This window comes from Salvelinus sp. IW2-2015, linkage group LG25 (genome assembly GCF_002910315.2).
Source record: "Salvelinus sp. IW2-2015 linkage group LG25, ASM291031v2, whole genome shotgun sequence".
In the NCBI taxonomy this organism is placed as follows: Eukaryota; Metazoa; Chordata; class Actinopteri; order Salmoniformes; family Salmonidae; genus Salvelinus; species Salvelinus sp. IW2-2015.
In genome coordinates this window covers 22,665,217-22,689,995 of record NC_036865.1, presented here as the reverse complement: position 1 = coordinate 22,689,995, position 24,779 = coordinate 22,665,217, and the positions used below count along the sequence as shown (strand labels likewise).

The 24,779-nt window shown below is 42.9% G+C and overlaps 2 protein-coding genes across 2 annotated transcripts; both read left to right on the top strand.

Annotated features, from left to right (window-relative positions):
- The first annotated feature begins 13,863 nt into the window (after positions 1–13,863).
- mtrf1l (mitochondrial translational release factor 1-like) lies at positions 13,864–19,742 on the top strand. The gene is made up of 7 exons (XM_023970250.1): positions 13,864–14,637; positions 16,136–16,215; positions 16,380–16,563; positions 16,694–16,857; positions 17,026–17,143; positions 17,374–17,510; positions 19,493–19,742. Exons 1-7 carry the CDS (start codon positions 14,193–14,195, stop codon positions 19,697–19,699), a joined length of 1,335 nt encoding a protein of 444 aa, XP_023826018.1. The 5' UTR covers positions 13,864–14,192; the 3' UTR covers positions 19,700–19,742.
- Positions 19,743–20,281: 539 nt separating this feature from the next.
- On the top strand, positions 20,282–24,154 carry fbxo5 (F-box protein 5). Its single transcript, XM_023970251.2, has 5 exons — positions 20,282–20,452; positions 21,203–21,881; positions 22,790–22,880; positions 23,139–23,336; positions 23,529–24,154. The coding sequence occupies exons 2-5, from the start codon at positions 21,238–21,240 to the stop codon at positions 23,784–23,786; spliced, it is 1,191 nt and encodes a 396-aa protein (XP_023826019.1). The 5' UTR covers positions 20,282–20,452; positions 21,203–21,237; the 3' UTR covers positions 23,787–24,154.
- The last annotated feature ends 625 nt before the right edge of the window (positions 24,155–24,779 follow it).

The window sequence follows — 24,779 nt, the reverse complement described above, 5'->3', positions numbered from 1 at the left end:
AGCGCCATAGGAGCGAATAATTACAATTTAGCAGATTAACACTGGAGTGATAAATTATCAGATGATCATGTGCAAGTAGAGATACAGGTGTGCAAAAGAGCAGAAAAGTAAATAAATAAAAACAGTATGGGGATGAGGTAGGTAAATTGGGTGGGCTGTTTACAGATGGACTTAGTACAGCTGCAGCGATCGGTTAGCTGCTCAGATAGCAGATGTTAAAGTTGGTGAGGGAAATAAAAGTCTCCAACTCAGCGATTTTTGCAATTCGTTCCAGTCACAGGCAGCAGAGAACTGGAAGGAAAGGCGGCCAAATGAGGTGTTGCTTTTGGGATGATCAGTGAGATATACCTGCTGGACGCGTCTACGGGTGGGTGTTGTTATCGTGACCAGTGAACTGAGATAAGGCGGAGCTTTACCTAGCATGGACTTAAAGATGACCTGGAGCCAGTGGGTCTGGCGACGAATATGTAGCGAGGGCCAGGCGACTAGAGCATACAGGTCGCAGTGGTGGGTGGTATAAGGTGTTTTAGTAACAAAACGGATGGCACTATGATAAACTGCATCTAGTTTGCTGAGTAGAGTATTGGAAGCTATTTTGTAGATGACATCGCCGAAGTCGAGGATCGGTAGGATAGTCAGTTTTACTAGGGTGAGTTGGCGGCGTGAGTGAAGGAGGCTTTGTTGCGAAATAGAAAGCCGATTCCAGATTTGATTTTGATTGAGATGTTTAATATGAGTCTGAAGGAGAGTTTACAGTCTAGCCAGACACCTAGGTATTTATAGATGTCCACATATTCTAGGTCGGAACCGTCCAGGGTGTGATGCTAGTCGGGCGGGGCGGTGCAGGCAGCGAACGCTTGAAAAGCATGCATTTGGTTTTACTAGCGTTTAAGAGCAGTTGGAGCCACGGAAGGAGTGTTTGTATGGCATTGAAGCTCGTTTGGAGGTTAGATAGCCACCAGTGTCCAAGGAAGGCCAGAAGTATACAGAATGTGTGTGTCTGTGTAGAGGGGGATCAGGGAATCGCCCGCAGCAAGAGCAACATCATTGATATATACAGAGAAAAGAGTCGGCCCGAGAATTGAACCCTGTGGTACCCCCATAGACTGCCGAGACTCTATGGGGTTATGGGGTAACCCCCTCTATGGCGGGTTATTTGACACACTGAACTCTGTCTGCCAGAGTAGTTGGTGAACCAGGCAGCGCAGTCATCAGAAAAAACCGAGGCTACTGAGTCTGACCGATAAAGAATACTGGTGATTGACAGAGTCGAAGCCTTGGCCAGGTCGATGAAGACGGCTGCCACAGTACTGTCTTTATCGATGGCGGTTATGATATCGTTTTAGTACCTTGAGCGTGGCTGAGGTGCACTCGTGACCGGCTCGGAAACCGGATTGCACAGCGAGAAGTACGGTGGGATTCAAGATGGTCACGTGATCTGTTATTGAACTTGGGCTTTGGAAGACCTTATGATAGGCAGGGCAGGATGGATAAGGTCTGTAACAGTTTGAGTCCAGGGTGTCTCCCCCTTTGAAGAGGGATGAACGCGGCAGCTTTCAATCCTTCGGGGATTCTCAGACGATAATGAAAGAGAAGGTTGAACAGGCTGGAATAGGGTGCGACAATGGCGGCGGGAAGTTTCAGAAATAGAGGGTCAGATTGTCAAGCCCAGCTGATTTGTATGGGTCCAGGTTTCCGCTCTTTCAGAACATCTGCTATCTGGATTTGGGTAAAGGAGAAGCTGGGGGAGCTTGGGCGAGTAGCGCGCGGGGGGGCGGAGCTGTTGGCCAAGGTTGGAGTAGCCAACCTGGCCAGCCTTGAGAAATGCTTGTGAAGTTTCGATATCAGGATTTATCGGTGGTGACCGTGTTACCTAGCCTCAGTGCAGTGGGCAGCTGGGAGGAGGTCTCTTGTTCTCCATGGACTTTACAGTTCCCAGAACTTTTTGGAGTTAGAGCTGCAGGATGCAAATTTCTGCTTGAAAAAGCTAGCCTTGCTTTCCTGACTGACTGCGTGTATTGTGTTCCTGACTTCCCTGAACAGTTGCATATCGCGCGGGGCTTTCGATGCTATTGCATCCGCCACAGGATGTTTTGTGCTGGTCGAGGGCAGTCAGGTCTGGAGTGAACCAAGGGCTATATCTGTTCTTAGTTCTGCTTTTTTGAACGGGGGCATGCTTTCTAAGATGGTGAGGAAGTTACTTTTAAAGAATGACCAGGCATCCTCAACTGACGGGATGAGGTCAATATCCTTCCAGGTACCGGGCCAGGTCATTAGAAAGGCCTGCTCGCAGAAGTTTTTAGGGAGCGTTTGACAGTGATGAGGGGTGGTCGTTTGACCGCGGACCCGTAGCGATACAGGCAATGAGGCAGTGATCGCTGAGATCTTGATTGAAGACAGCAGAGGTGTATTTGGAGGGAAAGTTGTCAGGATAATGTCTATTTATTTCCTACCTCATGCCTTTTGCACACAATGTATATAGACTCATTTTGTTTTTTTCCTACTGTGTTATTGACTTGTTTATTGTTTACTCCATGTGTAACTCTGTGTTGTTGTCTGTTCACACTGCTATGCTTTATCTTGGCCAGGTCGCAGTTGTAAATGAGAACTTGTTCTCAACTAGCCTACCTGGTTAAATAAAGGTGAAATAAAAAAATAAAAAATAAAAAATATGGGGAAGACAAAGCTAGAACACACTAAACATTGGATGGAAATACCCCTGTGGATACAATGTAACAAGTTGTGATTGCCTCCATGGAAAATATGAATTCCCTGCAGAGGGAAGTGAATGAGTCAACTGTAGAAGTCACAACCATGTTATCTATTTGATGTAGCATAATGGATTGTGACTCAATGTTTCAATTTGCCTTAATTTCAATTTCACTCTTCATTACTACCATGACTCAACACCTCCCAAACAGGAAGCCACATAACACACTAACACTGGGGGAGACACTGTGGCGTGTATACATTGAAATGTGCTCTGACTCACAAATGCCTGCCATAAATATCCACTTGAGAGGCTATTTTGGTTGGCCCTATTTATTTCCTTCTCCTATACAACTGTGCTAGTTCACCAAGAATCCCACATCGTCTGCAACAGCATCACATGTTGTCCTGTTTTTAATAGCAGTCACTCAGCCAGCTCTAACAGTAGTGATATCTAGGGTAGCAGGTGTGACTTCCTCTAATGATATACAGTGCATTCAGAAAGTATTTAGACCCCTTGACTTTTTTGACATATTGTTATGTTACAGCCTAAATAGTTTGTTTTCCATCAATCTACACACATTACCCCATAATAACAAAGCAAAAACAGGTTTTTAGAAATGTTTGCAAATGTATTAATATATATACACTACCGTTCAAAAGTTTGGGGTCACTTAGAAATATCCTTGTTTTTGAAAGAAAAGCACATTTTTTGTCCATTAAAATAACATAAAATTGATCAGAAGTACAGTGTAGACATTGTTAATGTTGTAAATGACTATTGTAGCTGGAAACGGCAGATTTTTTATGGAATATCTACATAGGCGTACAGATATATATCTGGGGGATTGGAAATGATGCAGACAATTACATTGATGGAAGCTACAATCTTTCTGCCATATTGAAACTAATCTACCCCCTAAACATACACTGCTCAAAAAAATTAAGGGAACACTAAAATAACACATCCTAGATCTGAATGAATGAAATATTCTTATTAAATACTTTTTTCTTTACATAGTTGAATGTGCTGACAACAAAATCACACAAAAATGATCAATGGAAATCAAATTTATCAACCCATGGAGGTCTGGATTTGGAGTCACACTCAAAATTAAAGTGGAAAACCACACTACAGGCTGATCCAACTTTGATGTAATGTCCTTAAAACAAGTCAAAATGAGGCTCAGTAGTGTGTGTGGCCTCCACGTGCCTGTATGACCTTCCTACAACGCCTGGGCATGCTCCTGATGAGGTGGCGTATATGGTCTCACAAGGGGTCTGAGGATCTCATCTCGGTACCTAATGGCAGTCAGGCTACCTCTGGCGAGCACATGGAGGGCTGTGCGGCCCCCCAAAGAAATGCCACCCCACACCATGACTGACCCACCGCCAAACCGGAGGATGTTGCAGGCAGCAGAACGTTCTCCACGGCGTCTCCAGACTCTGTCACGTCTGTCACATGTGCTCATGTGCTCAGTGTGAACCTACTTTCATCTGTGAAGAGCACAGGGCGCCAGTGGCGAATTTGCCAATCTTGGTGTTCTCTGGCAAATGCCAAACGTCCTGCACGGTGTTGGGCTGTAAGCACAACCCCCACCTGTGGACGTCGGGCCCTCATACCACCCTCATGGAGTCTGTTTCTGACCGTTTGAGCAGACACATGCACATTTGTGGCCTGCTGGAGGTCATTTTGCAGGGCTCTGGCAGTGCTCCACCTGCTCCTCCTTGCACAAAGGCGGAGGTAGCGGTCCTGCTGCTGGGTTGTTGCCCTCCTACGGCCTCCTCCACGTCTCCTGATGTACTGGCCTGTCTCCTGGTAGCGCCTCCATGCTCTGGACACTACGCTGACAGACACAGCAAACCTTCTTGCCACAGCTCGCATTGATGTGCCATCCTGGATGAGCTGCACTACCTGAGCCACTTGTGTGGGTTGTAGACTCCGTCTCATGCTACCACTAGAGKGAAAGCACCGCCAGCATTCAAAAGTGACCAAAACATCAGCCAGGAAGCATAGGAACTGAGAAGTGGTCTGTGGTCACCACCTGCAGAACCACTCCTTTATTGGGGGTGTCTTGCTAATTGCCTATAATTTCCACCTTTTGTCTATTCCATTTGCACAACAGCATGTGAAATTTATTGTCAATCAGTGTTGCTTCCTAAGTGGACAGTTTGATTTCACAGAAGTGTGATTGACTTGGAGTTACATTGTGTTATTTAAGTGTTCCGTTTATTTTTTTGAGCAGTGTATATATATATATATTTATAATAATACTGAAGTATCACATTTACATAAGTATTCGAACCCTTTACTCAGTACTTTGTTGAAGCACCTTTGGCAGCTATTACAGCCTAGTCTTCTTGGGTATGATGCTACAAGTTTGGCATTTTGGGAGTTCTCCCATTCTTCTATGCAGACACTCTCAAGTTCTATCAGGTTGGATGGGGAGCATCGCTGCACAGCTATTTTCAGGTCTCTCCAGAGATGTTCGATCGGGTTGAAGTCCGGGCTCTGGCTGGGCCACTCAAGGACATTTAGAGACTTGTCTCAAATCCATTCCTGCGTTGTCTTGGCTGTGTGCTTGGGGTCGTTGTCCTGTTGGAAGGTGAACCTTTCCCCAATCTGAGGCCCTGAGCGCTCTGGAGCAGGTTTTCATCAATGATCTCTCTGTACTTTTCTCCGTTCATCTTTCCCTCGATCCTGACTAGTCTCCCAGTCCCCGCCTCTGAAAAACATCCCAACAGCATGATGCTGCCACCCCCATGCTTCATTGTAGGGATGGTGCCAGGTTTCTTCCAGATGTGACGCTTGACATTCAGACCAAAGAGTTCAATCTTGGTTTCATCAGACCAGAGAATCTTGTTTCTCATGGTCTGAGAGTCCGTTAGCTGCCTTTGGCAAACTCCAAGGGGGCTGTGCCTTTTATTGAGGAGTGGCTTCCATCTGGCCACTCTACCATAAAGGCCTGATTGGTGGAGTGCTGCAGAGATGGTTGTCCTTCTGGAAGGTTCTCCCATCTCCACAGCGGAACTATAGAGCTCTGTCAGAGTGACCATCAGCTTGTTTGTCAGCTCCCTGACCAAGGACCTTCTCCATGATAGCTCAGTTTGACCGTGCAGTCAACTCTGACATGCACTGTCAACTGTGAGACCTTATATAGACAGGTGTGTGCCTTTCCAAATCATATCCAATCAATTTAATTGACCACAGATAGACTCCAAGTTGTAGAAACATCTCAAGAATGATCAATGGAAACAGGATGCACCTGAGCTCAATTTTGAGTCCCATTGCAAAGGGTCTGAATACTTATGTTATACTTACTGTTTATTATTTTTAATACATTTGCAAAAAAATAAAATAATTAACTGTTTTCGCTTTGTCATTATGGGGTGTTGTGTGTAGATTGATGTATTTAATCAATTTTAGAATAAGGCTGTAACGTAACAAAATGTGGAAAAAGTCAAGGGGTCTGAATACTTTCCCGAACGCACTGTAATGTTCAACCAAGCACTGGGGGAAATCTGGCAGCGAAAGGTCATGCAATCTCATCCAGGAACGCCAGAGAAGAGAACGAGTGTYGTTTGATATGACTGACAGTTTTTTCTTGCTACTGAGGCGATGTGAAAATCCCTTTTCTCCTACATCAAGGCAACATTAATTGTTTTGTTTGAGTAGGCCTATGTGGAGTTTTTTAACTACCTTACCCCATACTAAACATTCTGACAAGAATGTACAAGCACTTGTGAATTCCTCTTATTTGATTTTATATTTATTGTGGATTGCAAGTAAATCCCATTTCTTTGATAACTTCTGACCAAAGTAGAATTTTTTTTTTTCCATTCACATAAAATTCTAACTAGAGAGAATTGGATGAGGAGTCGACCAAGTACGGAATACATATTAGGAACTCCCTCCATGTCAGTAAGACCTTCCTCCATCATCAGAACTTCCTCCTCAGAAGTCAGATCGTAACCCTTCCTCCTCAGAACTGATACCTCCCCTAGTCAAGTCTCAACCCTGCATTAGTCAAGCTTCACCCTTCCTCCTCAACCCTCACCCTATTGGTGAGATGTGACTGATGCATGGGTGAGAGAGGTGAGGCGGAGGGGTGACACCTGAGCAATGCAGGGGTAAGCGTTGAAGGGGAGTAGTGACGTTTGACTAGTGCAGGGTGAGACATGACTAGCGGAGGGGTGAAGTCTGACGAGGAGGCATGGGGAAGTTCCTAATATGTATACCGTAATCCGGTAATTGAAATACACATTTAAAACAGTACTTGTCTTGTTTTGCAGCTGTCTGCTTCCTTTGTCTACCTCCCTCACCTCCGGCTGAAAATCCCCCAACATGGGTGTGAACATTGGTGTGATCGCCCAAACTTTATTCATTACTTCCTTAGAATATTACAAGTGTAATTGCATCCAACTCCCATGTGGATTTAAGTTGGATTGCTGAATTAGTGTGCGGTGCCAGATGTTTTTTACTCTGGTTGTGTAGGCGCCATACAGCCCCCCAAGTACTGTAATCTATGGTGACACAGCACAGTCGCTGGCCTGACCCATATGAAGAAAATCCTTCTAATCCCCTTAAATAATTAGCACGAAGCATAACTTTGCAGGAGATTAAGCTTTTTTACGAAACATATGGGGCAGCCTGCCCAAGAAGTCTGATGGAAGTCCTGCAGCCAGAAGTTATTAATCCATAGGATCACCCTAGTCTTGTATGGAGAATTTTAGCAAACTGGGGGGTAGATTGTGAAAGATGATTTAAACCAGTGTGTCTGATTGTCTGATCTTTCTTGTGATAAGACTGTCTACTATTTGAAGCGACCCATTGACCCAGCACAGTGTAAACCAAGTTCATTTCCATATCTACAGGGGTGGTCATTGTGTCTTTGGGGGGATTTTTGTAGTTACTTTAGATCAAGAGATAGTGATTTCACTATATTGGCAGAGGCACCAAGGCTAAACCCTATAATTAGCACTTTGGGCTTGTATCCTTCACAAACTGGTTAAATCAACTTTCTTTCAACGCAATGTCAACGTATTGTGACATGGAATCTACGTGGAATATACATTGGATTTGGAAAAGTCATCAAAACTATTGTTTTGAGAGTGATATTTCAACCACAGGATTATGTCATCATGGTAACCAACATAGACAAACCTTGTATAAAATATACTGAACAAAAATAAAAGTGTTGGTCCCATGTTTCATGAGCTAAACTAAAAGATCCCAGAAATGTTCCATATGTACAAAAAGCTTATTTCTCTCACATGTTGTGCACACATTTGTTTACATGCCTGCTAGGGAGCATTTATCCTTTGCAAAAATAATCCATCCACCTGACAGGTGTGGCATATCAAGAAGCTGATTAAACAGCATGATCATTACACAGGTGCACCTTGTGCTGGGGACAATTAAAGGCCACTCTAAAATGTGCAGTTTTGTCACACAACACAATGCCACAGATATCTCAAGTTTTGAGGGAACGGCACTTGGCATGCTGACTTCAGGAATGTCCACCATAGCTGTTGCCAGAGAATTGAATGTTCTTTCTCTACCATAATCGCCTCCAATGTCATTTTAGAGAATTTCTTACTGGAGAATTGATCTACAGCTATTCTTTTGGTCTCATATCCAGCATTTTAACCAAGCCCAGCTTAGATATGATACTTGTCACTCACTATTATCAATGTGCTATCGTGAGAATGATTGTTGAGAGATCTTCACTTAAAACTAAATATAGTTTCACTGCTGCTATCGAAGTCATTCCAAAGGGTAGGTTTAAAGCAAATTAAATGTGACTGTACTTTATCAATCAATAATGCTATTTAGGCCTACATAGCATTATAAAGTCATCAACCTGTCTGGGACAGGTGGGGTTCCATAACCGCAGGCAGAACAGCTGAAACTGGAATAGCAGCAAGGCCAGGCGGACTGGGGACAGCAAGGGATCATCATGCGGTTGCCGTGACGTATGGTCCTAGGGCTCAGGTCTCCGAGAGAGAGAAAGAAAGAGAGAAGGAGAGAATTAGAGAGAGCCAAGATTTTCAAAATGTTCATTGCAAAGCATGGTCAAATAATAATCAGGAATAAATATCAGTTGGCTTTTCATAGCCGATCATTAAGAGTTGAAAACAGCAGGTCTGGGAAGGTAGGGGTTCCATAACCGCAGGCAGAACAGCTGAAACTGGAATAGCAGCAAGGCCAGGCGGACTGGGGAGCAAGGAGTCATCATGCCCGATTTGCCGTGACGTATGGTCTAGGGCTCAGGTTCTCGAGAGAGAGAAAGAAAAGAGAGAACGAGAGAATTAGAGAGAGCATACTTAAATTCACACAGGACACTGGATAAGATAGGGGAAGTACTCCAGGTATCAACTGACCCTAGCCCCAACACATTACTGCAGCATAATACTGGAGGCTGAGACAGGAGGGGTCAGGAGACACTGTGGCCCCATCAGAAGAAACCCCCGGACAGCACAGGAAGGATATAACCCACCCCCTTTGAAGCACAGCCCCACACTAGACGGGTATCTTCAACCACCAATTACAATCTGATGAAAGGCCGAGTATAGACAAAGATCTCACCACAGCACAAACACAGGGGGGGCCCCCCAGACAGGAAGATCACGTCAGTAACTCACCACTCAAGTTACGCACCCTCCCAGGGACGGCATGAGAGCACAGTAAGCAGTGACTCAGCCCTGTAATAGGGTTAGAGGCAGAGAATCCAGTGGAGAGAGGGGAACGGGCAGGCCAGAAGGCAAGGGCGGTTCGTTGCTCCAGAGCCTTTCCGTTCCACTTCACACTCCTGGCCGACTACACTCAATCATATGACCTACTGAAGAGATAAGTTTTCAGTAAAGACTTAAAGGTGAGACCGAGTCTGCGTCTCCCACATGGGTAGCAGACCGTTCCATAAAAATGGAGATCTATAGGAGAAAGCCCTGCCTCCGCTGTTTTCTTAGAAATTCTAGGGACAATTAGGAGGCCTGCGTCTTGTGACCGTAGCGTACGTATAGGTATGTACGCAGGACCAACTCGGAAAGATAGGTAGGAGCAAGCCCATGTAACGCTTTATAGGTTAACAGTAAAACTTGAAATCGCCTTGCCTTAACGGGAAGCCAGTGTAGGGAAGCTAGCACTGGAGTAATATGATCAATATTCTTGGTTCTAGTCAGGTTCTAGCAGCCGTATTGCACTAACTGAAGTTTATTTAGTGCTTTATCCGGGTAGCCGGAAAGTAGAGCATTGCAGTAGTTAACCTAGAAGTAACAATGCATGGATTAATTTTTCTGCATCATTTTTGGACAGTTTTCTGATTTTTGCAATGTTACGTAGATGGAAAAAAGCTGTCCTTGAACAGTCTTGATATGTTTCAATAGAGAGATCAGGGTCAAGAGTAACGCCGAGGTCTTCACAGTTTATTTGAGACGACTTTACAACCATCAAGATTTATGTCAGATTTAACAGAAGATCTCTTTGTTTCTTGGGACCTAGAACAAGCATCTCTGTTTGTCCGATTTTAAAATAGAAAGTTTTCAGCCATCCACTTTCTTATGTCTGAACACAGGCTTCTAGCGAGGGCAATTTTGGGCTTCACCATGTTTATTGAAATGTACAGCTGTGTGTCATCCGCATAGCAGTGAAAGTTAATATTATGTTTTCGAATACATCCCAAGAGGTAAAATATATATGTGAAAAAATAGTGGTCCTAAACGGAACCTTGTGGAACAAGAAGTACTGAGTTGATTTGTCAGAGGACAAAAATTCACAGAGAAACTGATATCTTTCCGACAGGTAATCTAAACCAGGCCAGAACTTGTCCGTGTAGACCAATTTGGGTTTCCAGTCTCTCCAAAAGAATGTGGTGATCGATGGGTCAAAGGCAGCACTAAGGTCTAGTAGCACGAGGACAGCATGCAGAGCCTGGTCTGACGCATTAAAGGTCATTTACCACTTCACACAAGTGCAGTCTCAGTGCTATGATGGGGTCTAAAAGACATGAAGCATTTCGTATACATTGTTTTTTGTTTCAGGAGAGTGAGTTGCTGCGCAACAGCTTTTTCTAAAAAATTTGAGAGGAATGGAAGATTCGATATAGGCCGATAGTTTTTTATATTTTCCGGGTCAAGGTTTGGCTTTTTCAAGAGAGGCTTTATTACTGCCACTTTTAGTGAGTTTGGTACACATCCGGTGGATAGAGAGACGTTTATTATGTTCAACATAGGAGGGCCAAGCACAGGAAGCAGCTCTTTCAGTAGTTTAGTAGGAATAGGATCCAGTATGCAGCTTGAAGGTTTAGAGGCCATGATTATTTTCATCATTGTGTCAAGAGATTGAAATCTTGTTTCACTACTGTGTTACTACTAGACTAGTGCACATGTTATTTCCTCAAGTTGCTAACTACCTGTCTCAAAGAGTGCAGTGTATAAAGTCAGAACATCTCCTGTCTCAGCCACTGCCTGTCACCAAGGGAGTACCCCAAGGCTCGATCCTAGGCCCCACGCTCAACTCAATTTACATCAAAAACATAGCTCAGGCAGTAGGAAGCTCTCTTATCCATTTGTATGCAGATGATACAGTCTTATACTCAGCTGGCCCCTCCCCGGATGTTGTGTTAAATGCTCTGCAACAAAGTTTTCTTAGTATCCAACAAGCTTTCTCTGCCCTTAACCTTGTTCTGAATATCTCCAAAACAAAGGTCATGTGGTTTGGTAAGAAGAATGCCCCTATCCTCACAGGTGTGATTAATACCTCTCAGGGTTTAGAGCTTGAGGTAGTCACCTCATACAAGTACTTGGGAGTATAGATGGTACACTGTCCTTCTCTCAGTACATATCAAAGCTGCAGGCTAAAGTTGAATCTAGACTTGGTTTCCTGTATTGTAATCACTCCTCTTTCACCCCAGCTGCCAAACTAACCCTGATTCAGATGACCATCCAACCCATGCCAGATTACGGAGACGTAATTTATAGATCGGCAGGTAAGGGTGCTCTCGAGCGGCTAGATGTTCTTTACCATTCGGCCATCAGATTTGCCACCAATGCTCCTTATAGGACACATAACTGCACTCTATACTCTTCTGTAAACTGGTCTCTGTATACCCGTCGCAAGACCCACTGGTTGATGCTTATTTATAAAAACCTCTTAGGCCTCACTCACCCATATATGCGATATCTACTGCAGCCCTCATCCTCCACATACAACACCCGTTCTGCCAGTCACATTCTGTTAAAGGTCCCCAAAGTACACACATCCCTGGGTCGCTACTCTTTCAGTTAGCGACTGGAATGAGCTGGAACAAACACTCAAACTGGACAGTTTTATCTCAATCTCTTCATTCAAAGACTCAATCACAGACACTCTCAGTTGTGGCTGCTTTGTGTGATGTATTGTCTACCATCTTGCCCTTTGTGCCGTTGTCTGTGCCCAATAGCGTTTGTACCATGTTTTGTCCTGCTACCATGTTGTGCTGCTGCCATGTTGTGTTGCTACCATGTTTTTGTCATGTTGTGTTGCTACCATGTGTTGTCGTCATGTGTTGCTGCCATGCTATTTTGTTGGCTTAAGTCTCTCTTTATGTAGTGTTGTCTCTCTTGTCATGATGTGTGTTTTGTCCTATCTTTTATTTTATCCCAGCCCCCCGTCCCCGCAGGAGGCCTTTTGCCTTTTGGTAGACCATCATTGTAGATAAGAATTTGTTCTTAACTGACTTGCCTAGTTAAATAAAGTAAAATAAAATAAAAAGTGATATCATCAAACCAGAAACAAGCTCATACAAACTTTATTGAAATTGTTCAAGTATTCAGAAAACATAAAGGAAAGTTAAACTTACAGATGGTGCCAGCATAAAGGCCATGAAAGACAGGCAGACGAAGGATGGAAGATGATTACATTCAGGATTGTCAAAAATAGTAGCTAGCTAACAACAACCAACTACTTCCTGTTTTGTCTTCTTCTGCAGTCGCGAAAAGCTGGTGTAGTCTGGTTGTAGTGTTGTGACTACTTATTTACTAACAACATCAAGTAGTAAACATCTCAACCTGATTACTACTGGAAACACTGTGTGTGTTCCTTGCATTCCATCCTATCTATGATTTGGGCAAAGAAAATATGAATCACAGCTTGGAAATCCTAATTTTCCAAAGAACCAAGAGCGCTGAGCAACAGCCAAATCTGGTGAAATATAATATGTTTTATCCTGCCCAAGGCAAATTCCAAGGAAAACCACATTTGGCAATATTCTTCCTTTCCCTGCCTTGAACTTGAGCTGCCAATCGTATGATGGTGCACAGCTGCAAGCAATAACCTACCAACATCATACACATACAGTACTGTAATGAAACCATTACCCCATTTCTACCCACTGGGCACAGACGTCAGTTCAAAGTCTAATTTTGATTTTGGTTCAAAGTTGTGTGAAAATATATAATATATATATAATCAGTTTTCCATGTTGATTCAACCTCATCACATATATTTTTGGGGTTGAAATTACGTGGAAACAACATTGATTCAACCAGTTTTTAGTTACATATATAGTGGGTAGTTACATTTATATCATTGGTAGTTAGTTACACATTACACAATCTGTAAATTGACTATTCAGTGAATTGCAAAGTTGGATGGATGTTSCATCCCATCTGCTGGTGGAACATGGGATTGTTGTTCCCAGGGTTGTTTCCATAAACAGTAAACACAACAGTCAAAGTGGTCATTAAGACAGTCCCGTGCAGTCACATTCATGTTTTGACATTTTAATGCTTTGGTGAAGTTTTATATAAGGCACGAAAGGTTGTGGTATATGGCCAGTATACCAAGGCTAAGGGCTGTTCTTATGTACGACTCAAAGCAGACTCAAGGCAGAGTGCCTGGATACAATCCTTAGCCGTTGTATATTGGCCATATACCACAAACCCTCAATGTGCCTTATTGCTATTATAAACGGGTTACCAAGGTAATTATAACAGTAAAGAAATATATATATTTTTTGCAAATCAGCACCAGGAGCCAAACTATCCGGTTTATTATATACTTTAACTACTACTACTACAGATAAATCTTAATGTTTTGGCTACATGTATTTGTTTACTTACGGTAATCTACGTGTTTATTTCCATACTTACGGTATATGAGAATCGAAATAGTGCGCAACTACGTACGTGCAAAAAAACAACATGTCAGCGCCCCTGTGCAGCACTTCTCAATGAACTTCTCTGCCTTTAGTGATGGTTAGCTAGCTACGATAAATGAAAATCCAGAAAAAAATGTTTTATGGAAAATAGTCGTTATGGTCGATACAACTGTACACACTATCCAAAACCCTTCAGAACGTCATATCACTTCAATTAGCTGTCGTTGTGTAGTGCAAAACAAATCAGCTAGCTAACTAGATAATATGCTAAACAAATCAACAAATTATAGAGAGTAATATTGTTCCACTGTTGTATTGAGCCTTTTATGCGAACCATTGTTTAGTATGGCTTTTACTCAAGCAGTCAAAATACACGTAGGGAACGTGTGTGGTCGGTCCTGGATGTCCTCTTACCAGAGGGGGTCTACTATCATGTCCCAAAGACAAAGAGATTACGGAGCGGTTCTATGCGGTAGATGTCCAAATTCGTCCCAAAAGCTTTGCCCAAATAGTAGAGCTATGCATGCAACTCAGCCATTGATGATTACGAAGTTACTGTCAGTGGACGAGATCTTTGCCAGAAGATCACTACAGGACTACTTCAAGAAGATGGAGACAGAGTACAGAGATAGTCTGACAGTTGTCAACATGACAGAGGGACAGCAGGATGGTGAAGAGGAATTGAAAGTGAAGAGGACAAGAGTTTCTGTACTAGCCCCACTAATCCAGTACACCAGAGAGCTTCAGACAAAACAGCAGGAATTTGCTGAAACTGAAACATTACTGAAAGGTGAGGCCACACCTAATGTGTGATGTTCTATCAACAGATGCAGAAGGGCATCTCATGGCCAATAGGTATCAGCAGCTTGTGAGTTTGACATTGTAACAAACGGTACCTGTTCCTACATCAGGTGACTGTGTATAATGTATCCATCTTGTATCTACCACTGAACAAAAATATAAATGCAACATGCGACAATTTCTAAGATTTTACTGAGTTACAGTTCATATTTGGAAATCAGTCAGTTGAAATTCATTTATTAGGCCCTAATCTATGGATTTCACATGACTGGGAATACAGATATGCATATGTTGGTCACAGATACCTTTTTTTTAAAGGTCAGGGCATGGATCAGAAAACCAGTCAGTATCTGGTGTGACCACCATTTGCCTCATGCAGCGTGACGACACCTTCGAATAGAGTTGATTGGGCAGTTGATTGTGGCCTGTGGAATGTCATCCCACTCCTCTTCAATGGCTGTGCAAAGTTGCTGGATATTGGCGGGAATTTGAACACGCTGCCATACACGTCGATTCAGAGTATCCCAAACATGCTTGATGGGCCTCAGGATCTTGTCACAGTACCTCTGTACATTCAAATTGCCCTCAATAAAATGTAGTTGTCTTCGTTGTCCGTAGCATATGCCTGCCCATTTCATAACCCCAAAGCCACTATGGGGCAGTCTTCACAATGTTGACATCAGCAAACCGCTCGCCAACACGACACCATACAAACTGTCTGCCATCTGCCCGGGACAGTTGAAACCGAAGTCATCCGTGAAGAGCACTTCTCCAGTGTGTCAGTGGCCATCGAAGGTGAGCATTTGCTCACTGAAGTCGGTTACGACGCCGAACTGCAGTCAGGTCGAGACCCAAGTGAGAACGATGAGCACTCAGATGAGCTTCCCTGAGACTTTTTCTGACAGTTTGTGTCATCAGCTGTCCGTGTGGCTGGTCTCAGATGATCCCGAAGGTGAAGAAGCCTGATGTGGAGGCCCTGGGCTGGCGTGGGTATACGTGGTCTGCCGTGGTGAAGCCGGTTGGACGTACTGCCAAATTCTATAAAATGACGGAGGTGGCTTATGGTAGAAAAGTGAAAATGAAATTCTCTGTCAACAGTTCTAGTGGACATTCCTGCTGTCAGTATACCAATTGCACGCTCCCTCAAAACCTGAGACATCTGTGGCGTTGTGTGACAAAACTGCACATTTTAGAGTGGCCTTTTATTGTCCCCAGCACAACATGCACCTGTGTAATGATCATGCTGTTTAATCAGCTTCTTGATATGCCACGCCTGTCAGGTGGATGGATTATCTTGGCAAAGGATGTTAACTAACAGGGATGTTAACAAATTTGTGCAAACAATGTGAGAGAAATAAGCTTTTTGTGCGTATTGAAACATGGGACCAACACTTTACATTTTGCATTTATATTTCTGTTCAGTATAAATGGATCTTTCACTGATAGTAAATTCAGGGAAATAAGAAACATTGTTTTTCCCTTCTAAGATGACGACCCAGACATGCGTGACCTGGCAGTCCTTGAGAGGGAGGCTTGTCAGAAAGCGATTCAAGATGTTAGACAAAAGGTACACACCTGCATTTTAAGTTCCCCCTACAGTCGGAATAAGATGACACTGATAAAAGCACGTTTAGGATGGCGAAAGGAAATCGAATCACTCCAATCAGTATGGAAAACATAGTTTGAGAAAATTACTAAACTGTCATGTCTGATTCTTCTACATTCCTTCAGATCCTGTCCCTCTTGATCCCTGAGGAGGAGTCAGACATGAGTGACCTGGTCCTGGAGGTCACCGCAGGGGTCGGAGGTCAGGAGGCCATGCTCTTCACTGCAGAGGTCTTTGACATGTACCAGAGCTTTGCAGCACACCAGGGCTGGGGGTTTGACATCCTGGAGTACATGAAAAGTGAAATAGGTCAGTCACATTCATTAATTAACAGGTTTGTTGTTGTCAAACCATTCCTGTTGCTAGTGTTTACCCAAACTTCAACTGACTCCATTTTATGAATGGTAACTTTGAGTGTGTGAATGTCAACTGTCTGCAGGTGGGTTACGGCATGCATCAGCCAGTGTCAGTGGTCCTAAGAGCTACAAGAGGATGAAGTTTGAGGCAGGTGTGCATCGCGTGCAGAGAGTCCCTAAGACTGAGAAACAGGGCCGAATGCACACCAGCACCATGACAGTGGCAGTGCTACCCCAGCCCACAGAGGTGAGACCTTCCCTGAGGCATTTGGCCCTTGTACCTTTACAAAACTTTTAAAAAATAAAAATAAATCAGTGAAGTATTACCTTCTTTCTTTGGTAACATCACCACTGTTACCAAAGATTAAGTACAGACTTATTTTGCTAAGTGCTCAATTCATTATTTATTTTTCAGATCACTTTCACAATTAATGCGAAGGACTTGAGGATTGAAACCAAGAGGGCGAGTGGAGCCGGGGGCCAGCATGTCAACACCACAGACAGCGCAGTGCGAATAGTTCATCTACCGACAGGTAATATCAGCCAATACAATGCCGTAAGATTCAGACAGTGGAGTATGAAACTCCAATTCTTATATAATTTTGATTTGATTTGAAACCGATGGTAAATTGGGATTTGCAGAGCATGTACTCACAAGGAAAATCCACAGTGGCAAATGTGCTTGGCTCTATTTCTTTGAATTAGACAGTTTCTCCTTTGAGTGTCTCCATAGTGGCGTTTTATCTCTGTTTTGGGGTCATAGGTGTGGTATCAGAATGCCAGCAGGAAAGATCCCAGCTGAAAAATAAGGAAAAGGCCATGAAGTTTCTACGTGCCAAACTCTATAGTATGAGGCTGGAAGAAGAGACCAGTAAGCGATATACTGCACGGAAAGTCCAGGTACGAATCTGAACTGCACACATACAAGAATGTTGCTGGTCAAAATTGTTATATAAGGAATGGATATCAAAATCCAATTCAAAGTTTGACATACGGGAAGGTTTTCAGCTCCCTTGACATTTTCCACATCTTGTTACGTTAAAGCCTTATTCTAAAATGGATTAAATAAAAACATTTCCTTATCAATCTACACACAATACCCCATAATGACAAAGTGAAAAGTTGTATTTTTTGCAAATGTATAAAAAACATCTGAAATACCTTATTTACATATGTATTTAGACCCTTTGCTATGTGACTTGAAATTGAGCTCAGGTGCATAGTGTTTCCATTGATCATCCTTGAGATGTTTCTACAACTTGACTGGAGTCCACCTGTGGTAAATTCAATTGATTGGACATGATTTGGAAAGGCACACATCTGTCTATAAGGTCCCACAGCTGACAGTGCACGTCATAGCAAAAACCAAACCATGAGGTTGAAGGAATTGTCCGTAGAGCTCTGTGACAGGATTGTGTCGAGACACAGATCTGGGGAAGGGTACCAAAACATTTCTGCAGCATTGAAGGTCCCCAAGAACACAGTGTCCTCCATCATTCTTAAATGGAAGATGTTTGGAACACCAACACTCTTCCTTGAGCTGGCTGCCTGGCCAAACTGAGCAATCAGGGGAGAAGGGCCTTGGTCAGGGAGGTGACCAAGAACCCAATGGTAACTCTGACTGAGCTCCAGAGTTTCTCTGTGGGGATATAAGAACCTTCCAGAAAGACAACCATCTCTGCAGGACTCCTCCAATCAGGCCTTTATGGTAGAGTGGCCAGACGGAAGCCACTCCTCAGTAAAAGGCACATGACAGCCCGCTTGGAGTTTGCCAAAAGGTACCTAAAGACTTTCAGACCATGAGAAACAAGATTCTCTGGTCTGATGAAACCAAGATTTAACTCTTTGGCCTGAATGCCAAGCGTCATGTCTGGAGGAAACCTGGCACCATCCCTATGGTGAAGCGTGGTGGCAGCATCAGGCTGTGGGGATGTTTTTCAGAGGCAGGGACGGGGAGACTAGTCAGGATCTAGGGAAGGATGAACAGAGTGAAGTACAGAGAGATCCTTGATGAAAACCTGCTCCAGAGCACTCAGGACCTCAGGCTGGGGCGAAGGTTCACCTTCCAACAGGACAGCAACCCTAATCACACAGCCAAGACAATGCAGGAGTTGCTTCTGGACAAGTCTCTGAATGTCCTTGAGTAGCCCAGCCAGAGCCCGGACTTGAACCCGATCGAACTTCTCTGGAGAGACCTGAAAAGAGCTGTGCAGCGACGATCCCCATCCAACCTGACAGAGCTTGAGAGGATCTGCAAAGAAGAATGGGAAAAACTCCCCAAATACAGCTTTGCCAAGCTTCTAGCGTCATACCTAAGACTCAAGGCTGAAATCGCTGCCAAGGGTGCTTCATAAACGTACTGCGTAAAGGATCTGAATACTTATGTAAATGTGATATTTCWTTTTTTTTTTTATTAATTAGCAAACATTTCTAAACTGTTTTTGCTTTGTCATTATCGGGTATTGTGTGTAGATTGAGGGGGGGAAATAATTTAATCAATTTTAGAATAAGGCTGTAACGTAACAAAATGTGGAAAAAGTCAAGGGGTATGAATACTTTCCAAATGCACTGTATGTTTACTACAAAGTAATTTACAAAACCTAGACTTGAACTTTCCAAAAGACAGTGTTGTAGAAAGACAATGGACACCAATGGGCAACAGTTAATATGGTTTGCAATGATAGAATCAACATGACTGACAGTGGTGAGAAAGTTGTCTGTTGGAGGATTTACTGCTTTGAAAGTGGAAGCTGAGATGGGTTTGGGGGAGTGGGAACTCAAATAGTTGCCGGCTGTCTGTTGGTTACAAAACTTTTACACTAAGTGTTGGTCTGATAGCACATTTTGTGTATTGACTATTTTTAATCTATCCTTTTTTTTAGATTGGTACCAAAGGTAGATCTGAGAAAATCAGGACCTACAACTTTCCCCAGGACCGAATCACAGATCATCGGATTGGGAAAACAGTGCATGATGTCAGGGACTTTCTTGTGGGCGAAGAACTTCTAGAGGAAATGAATGTGGCACTAGAGGAGTTCTCTAACCAGGAGATTCTCATGGACATTCTTGGAGAAAATGACTCTGATTAATAATAGCCTATGTGGTAGTTTACATTAAATCTATGAAACTATGCATGTTGTCTTTTTCAAGATCAGTGTGTTTGTTTGCTTGTTTGCCTTCCTGATTTTAGTTTGAGCCCACTTTACACACTCCGMCCACGGGTGTGAACTGCCAGTTATCAAACTGCTTTTTTCTCTTTTAGCAGTAAAACTTCAAAATATATCAGTAGATACCCCCCTCCCCCCAGCAGAGACAAAGTCTTGCCCAAGGAATTATATTTGTGTATGACATGACAGGTATTTGTCAGTGACTGCCTATTACTTTATTCATGCTGTTGACTGCCCTTTTCTCTTCCCATATTTCAAACCCATTTTTACAAGAATCTGGAAAAAAAACATTGCACCAATATTTAAACGAATCGCGTACACCTCGACATATTTTCTACTGTATTTTTCAAGAAAGGTTTTTAAACTGAAAATAAAAAATGGTATTTGTTTGAAATACTGGGGGGAAAATGCAGCGGTCAATTGCGCTCTCACGTATAACGTCAGCGTGCGCTTTCCTCTACTCCTATTGGTGTCCCGGTTTAAAGGTAACTGCCCTGCTTGGTCCTCATTGGTGTGCGCCTTTTGGACACCGATTTCAAATGTGTAGCTAGGGAACAGGCGCATTTTCATATTGTCCTCATTCAAGTAGATCTCAAGTTTGTGGAACCCCGGTTAGCAAAAGTTTAACAGCAGAAATAGGTGGGAATCAAGAAGTCATTCAAGTTAACGTTACAGGTATGAAACATTTTGTTACGTTACCTCAATTAAGTTTGCGATTATAGCTAGCTAACTTGTGTTCGGCTATGATATGTCGCATTTCATTTGATGCAGGCTGGTTAGTTTGTTGCAACGTTAGTTAATGTTAACGAATTTGACTAGCCATAACTATCTGGCTTAGCTAACTAGCTATGAAGTTTAATATTCATTTAACGTTAGGTAGCTAGTTAAACTGCTTTGTARCTATACATTTTGCAATGACGTTAATGTCAATATTACATTGTCATTTTTAAGCGCAAAACGTACGCGCGTAAAATTAAAGGTTAGCTAGCCTTGGCTATCCTATGAATATAATAACCACAGTCAACATTACTATCTTTAATATATCTAAGGATAACGTTACTGGAAATATCTGATACTGCAAACGACTAACGTTAACTATGGTCTTTTAGTAGTTAACCACAGTATTTTACTCAATTGTCTAGCCAGTTAGCTAACTTGGCTAGCTAGTTAGCCATGTTACAAGCTAAATTGGGGGGAACCAGGAGTGCGCCCTTTGGAGGGATTGCAGTTCTACGTTGTCGTACGTTGATCAACCAAAACAATATCTAGCTAATGTTACATTTTAGAGAATATAACTAACTAGTATAAGTGGGCAATCCACTGGTTTGATGCACAACGTGTTGTAGTTTTGACTAGCTATCCAGTTTGGCGCGTTTTGATTGAGATGAAACTGGCTAATGCAGCTTTTTATCTTCTCTACCTCAGGGTTACAATTTGTGAACACAATCAGTCATAAAAAAATGAAATATCCGTCCAACTACGAGGAAGCCCGATTTTCATGCGACATGGAGAAACATGTCACATACAAGGAGTCTGGCCTGAAAACCTCACCACTAAAGGAATGCGTCCAAGTAGTAGCCAAATCACAGCTCTCACCATGTATCACCACAGCTGCCAACTTTTGCCTCAAGGATGATGTGAAAGGTGTTCACAATAAGGAGAACAACCAACATAATGTGGACCTTGACGAGGTGAATCTAGGCTGTGAAGCATTCGAGGACAGCGGTTTCCTGTCTTTACAGAACAGCCAGATAGAGGACTTTGATAACATAAAGGAACTAGAGAAGTCTCCAGGACAGGATATATTCTCCCCGAGTACTCCACTTGCTGATTATCACAACAAGGCTAAGCATACTGTCTCTCAACTCCCCATACTGAAGTTTCAACACGCTGTATGCCAAGAACTCGCCAACAGTTTCAAGAGGACCCAAAGCTATGACTGGTCTGTCATTAGCAGGATAGCAGAGGACTCCGGTCTTGAAAGGGTTATTGGTGGGCACGTGGGCCTTGAATGTATGGACGTTTTAAAAGCACTGCTGGAGAGGGACATGAAGCACATCCTCACACGGATCCTGCGTCTGCTAGGAGATGTAGACTTGATAAGGTAAACATGTGATCTTTACTGGTCCTATGACAGTTGTAGAGGTTTTTCAACTTGGAAATGCTTTTATACTCTATGTATTCATTGACAGTGGTTGAAGAAGTACTCAATTGTCATACTTAAGTAATAAAGATGCCTTAAATAGAAATTTACTCAAGTTAAAGTGAGTCACCCAGTGAAATCCTACTCAAGTATTTTGTTTTGAATATACTTAAGTATCAAAGTAAATGTAATTGCTAAAATATGCTTAAGTATCAAAAGTGAAAGTGTAAATCATTTCAAATTCCTTATATTAGGCAAACCAGACTGCTCCATTTTCTTATTTAAGTTACAGATAGCCAGGTGCTCAATCCAACACTCAGACATGATTTACAAACGAAGCATGTGTTTAGTGTAGTGAGTTCGCCAGATCAGAGGCAGTAGGGATGACCAGGGATGTGGGACGGCAGGTAGCCTAGTGATTAGAGTGTTGTACTAGTAACCGAAAGGTTGCAAAATCGAATCGGGCTGACAAGGTAAAAATCTGTCGTTCTGCCGCTGAGCAAGGCAGTTAACCCACTGTTCCTAGGCCGTCATTGAAAATAAGAATTTGTTCTTAACTGGCTTGCCTAGTTAAATAAAGGTTTAAAAAATGTATAGACTTTTTTTAATCTTGATAAATGTGTGAATTGAACCATTTTCCTACCTTGCTAGGCATTCAAAATGTAACGCATGCTTTTTGGTGTCATGGAAAATGTATGGAGTAGAAAGTACATACTTTTCTTTAGGAATATAGTTAAGTAAATGTTTWAAAAAAAATATATATATATAATAATAGGTACCCCAAAAACTACTTAAGTAGTACTTTCAGGTGTTTTTACTTAAGTACTTTACACCGCTGTTCGTTCATGTTGGTTTTGTTTTCTTCACAGCTGTAGAAAAGTGAGCAAGACCTGGAGAAAAGTAATCTGCCAAGACAAATCTGCACTCTGTAGATGCGACCAGGCTAAAGAGAGACTCGGGGTAAGTGCTAACATTTAACTGGGGTTCCTATCGTCATTGAATACCCTTTATCGGGTGGCAATAGTTTGAACCACATTGATGGTTCGTTTTTTAGCTTGCAGCGGCTCCCACCTTTGCTAATCCCTTATGCTGATATGTTCTTTATCTGGATTCATTTACAGGGGCCGCTTCAAGTACTTCAATCTTAATGACCTAACCATAGGGTAATCCACTGTATGAATATTGTTTGGTAAATGACAATGTCCACTTTTGTTGTAGGACCCAAGAACCTCTGCAGGACGGGAGAATGTGGGCTCTTTGACGCGAGATGCAGCGCTGTCCCGGGTTGTGATGTCCTGTATGCAGAGAGTAGCTTCAACCCCTATCCAGAAGTCTACCAATAGGATGCGCTCCCAGAGAGAAGGCACACATACGCTGTGCTGCTCCCAGCAATCTCGCTTCAGAGAATACCAAGAGGTGAGGGTTGTGCTATCCACTTTGCATGTAAAGGTTCAGAGGACATGATGGTGCTCAGTGTGTGTACTTATTGAGAGTTGGTGTCACCCTTCAATCAGTTCCAAGAAAGTCATTGACATGTTCATGGTACAAATGATACAATGAGTGAGTTATGCTCTAGTCTTTTATACATTCTTTGGTTTTGTTCTCTAGGCTGCCAGTTTGCTGAAGCAGCACGAGTCGTTGAAACCCTGTAAACGCTGCGGCTCTCCTGCCAAGCACAACGCAGACGCTATGAGGGCCACCTGTACCCGCCTCAGCTGTGCCTTTGACTTCTGCACCCTGTGCCAGGGYCCTTTTCATGGCTCCTCAGCCTGCCAGACAGGGCTGGCCCGGGGGCCTAGCAGCTCCAGAGCTAACCCTATCCTCATCGGCAGCGCTCGCAGCAAGAGGAACGTCAGACGCCTGTGAGATCAATGCAGCCCTGGATGAAGACTCAATCACTAACCTTTTTAAAACCAACAAAATTTCAAATCTTATTTATTAGTTTTAGTCATGGACCTTTTAACACACTGCCCCCTCTCCACAGGCCAAAGGGATCTCGGGCTATTGGTATACCCTGTGTTAGAACACACTGTATTCTGTGACAATCCCGTGATGTCAGTTGTCCGGCATTAGTCGTCAGAAAGCGACAATCTTACTGGAAGCCAAAAAWATATAATTTTTACCTGAATTGTACATTCATTTAAAATTTCTTCTTGGAATATCTGTCTGTAAATATATCTTTTAAATGTGAGATGTAAATATTTATATTGTTGAAATAAATGTATCTTTTGGGATTTATTTTCTCTAAATGTATTTTTCTAAGCTACATACCACCAGGAAACGCGTACATGCATAAACTTATTTTCAAAATTTAATCAAGCCCGAGTGGCGCAGTGGTCTAAGGCACTGCATCCCAGTGCTAGAGGCTACAGACCCTGGTTAGATTCCAGGCTGTATCATACCTGTCTGTGATTGGGAGTCCCATATGGTGAAGCGCAATTGGCCCAGCGTTGTCTGGGTTAGGGTTTGGCTGGGGTAGGCTGTCATTGTAAATAAGAATTTGTAATTAACTGACTTGCTTAGTTTAATAAAGGTTACACGCTGAGCATGTCACAATGCCACTTGCCTCAAAAGCGCTGACAACTGGTGAAACTAAGCCATTCATCCATTGGTGCCATACTGCAATGTATTTTCCAATGGAATTGGCAGTCAAGTCTTGTGGCTTTAACAAAGTTGTTCGGCCTCAACATCTCACCTCTTTTCTAAAGGAGTAATGATGCCAATTAATTAATGAAAATGCATTTGTAATTCCAAATTAATTTCTACCAAGCTGCAAATGGTTAACCTCAACTATGGCTCCCTTTCCTCTTGTACCTCTCCCACATACTGCACAGGGGTTCCTATGCTGTGCTAAAATCC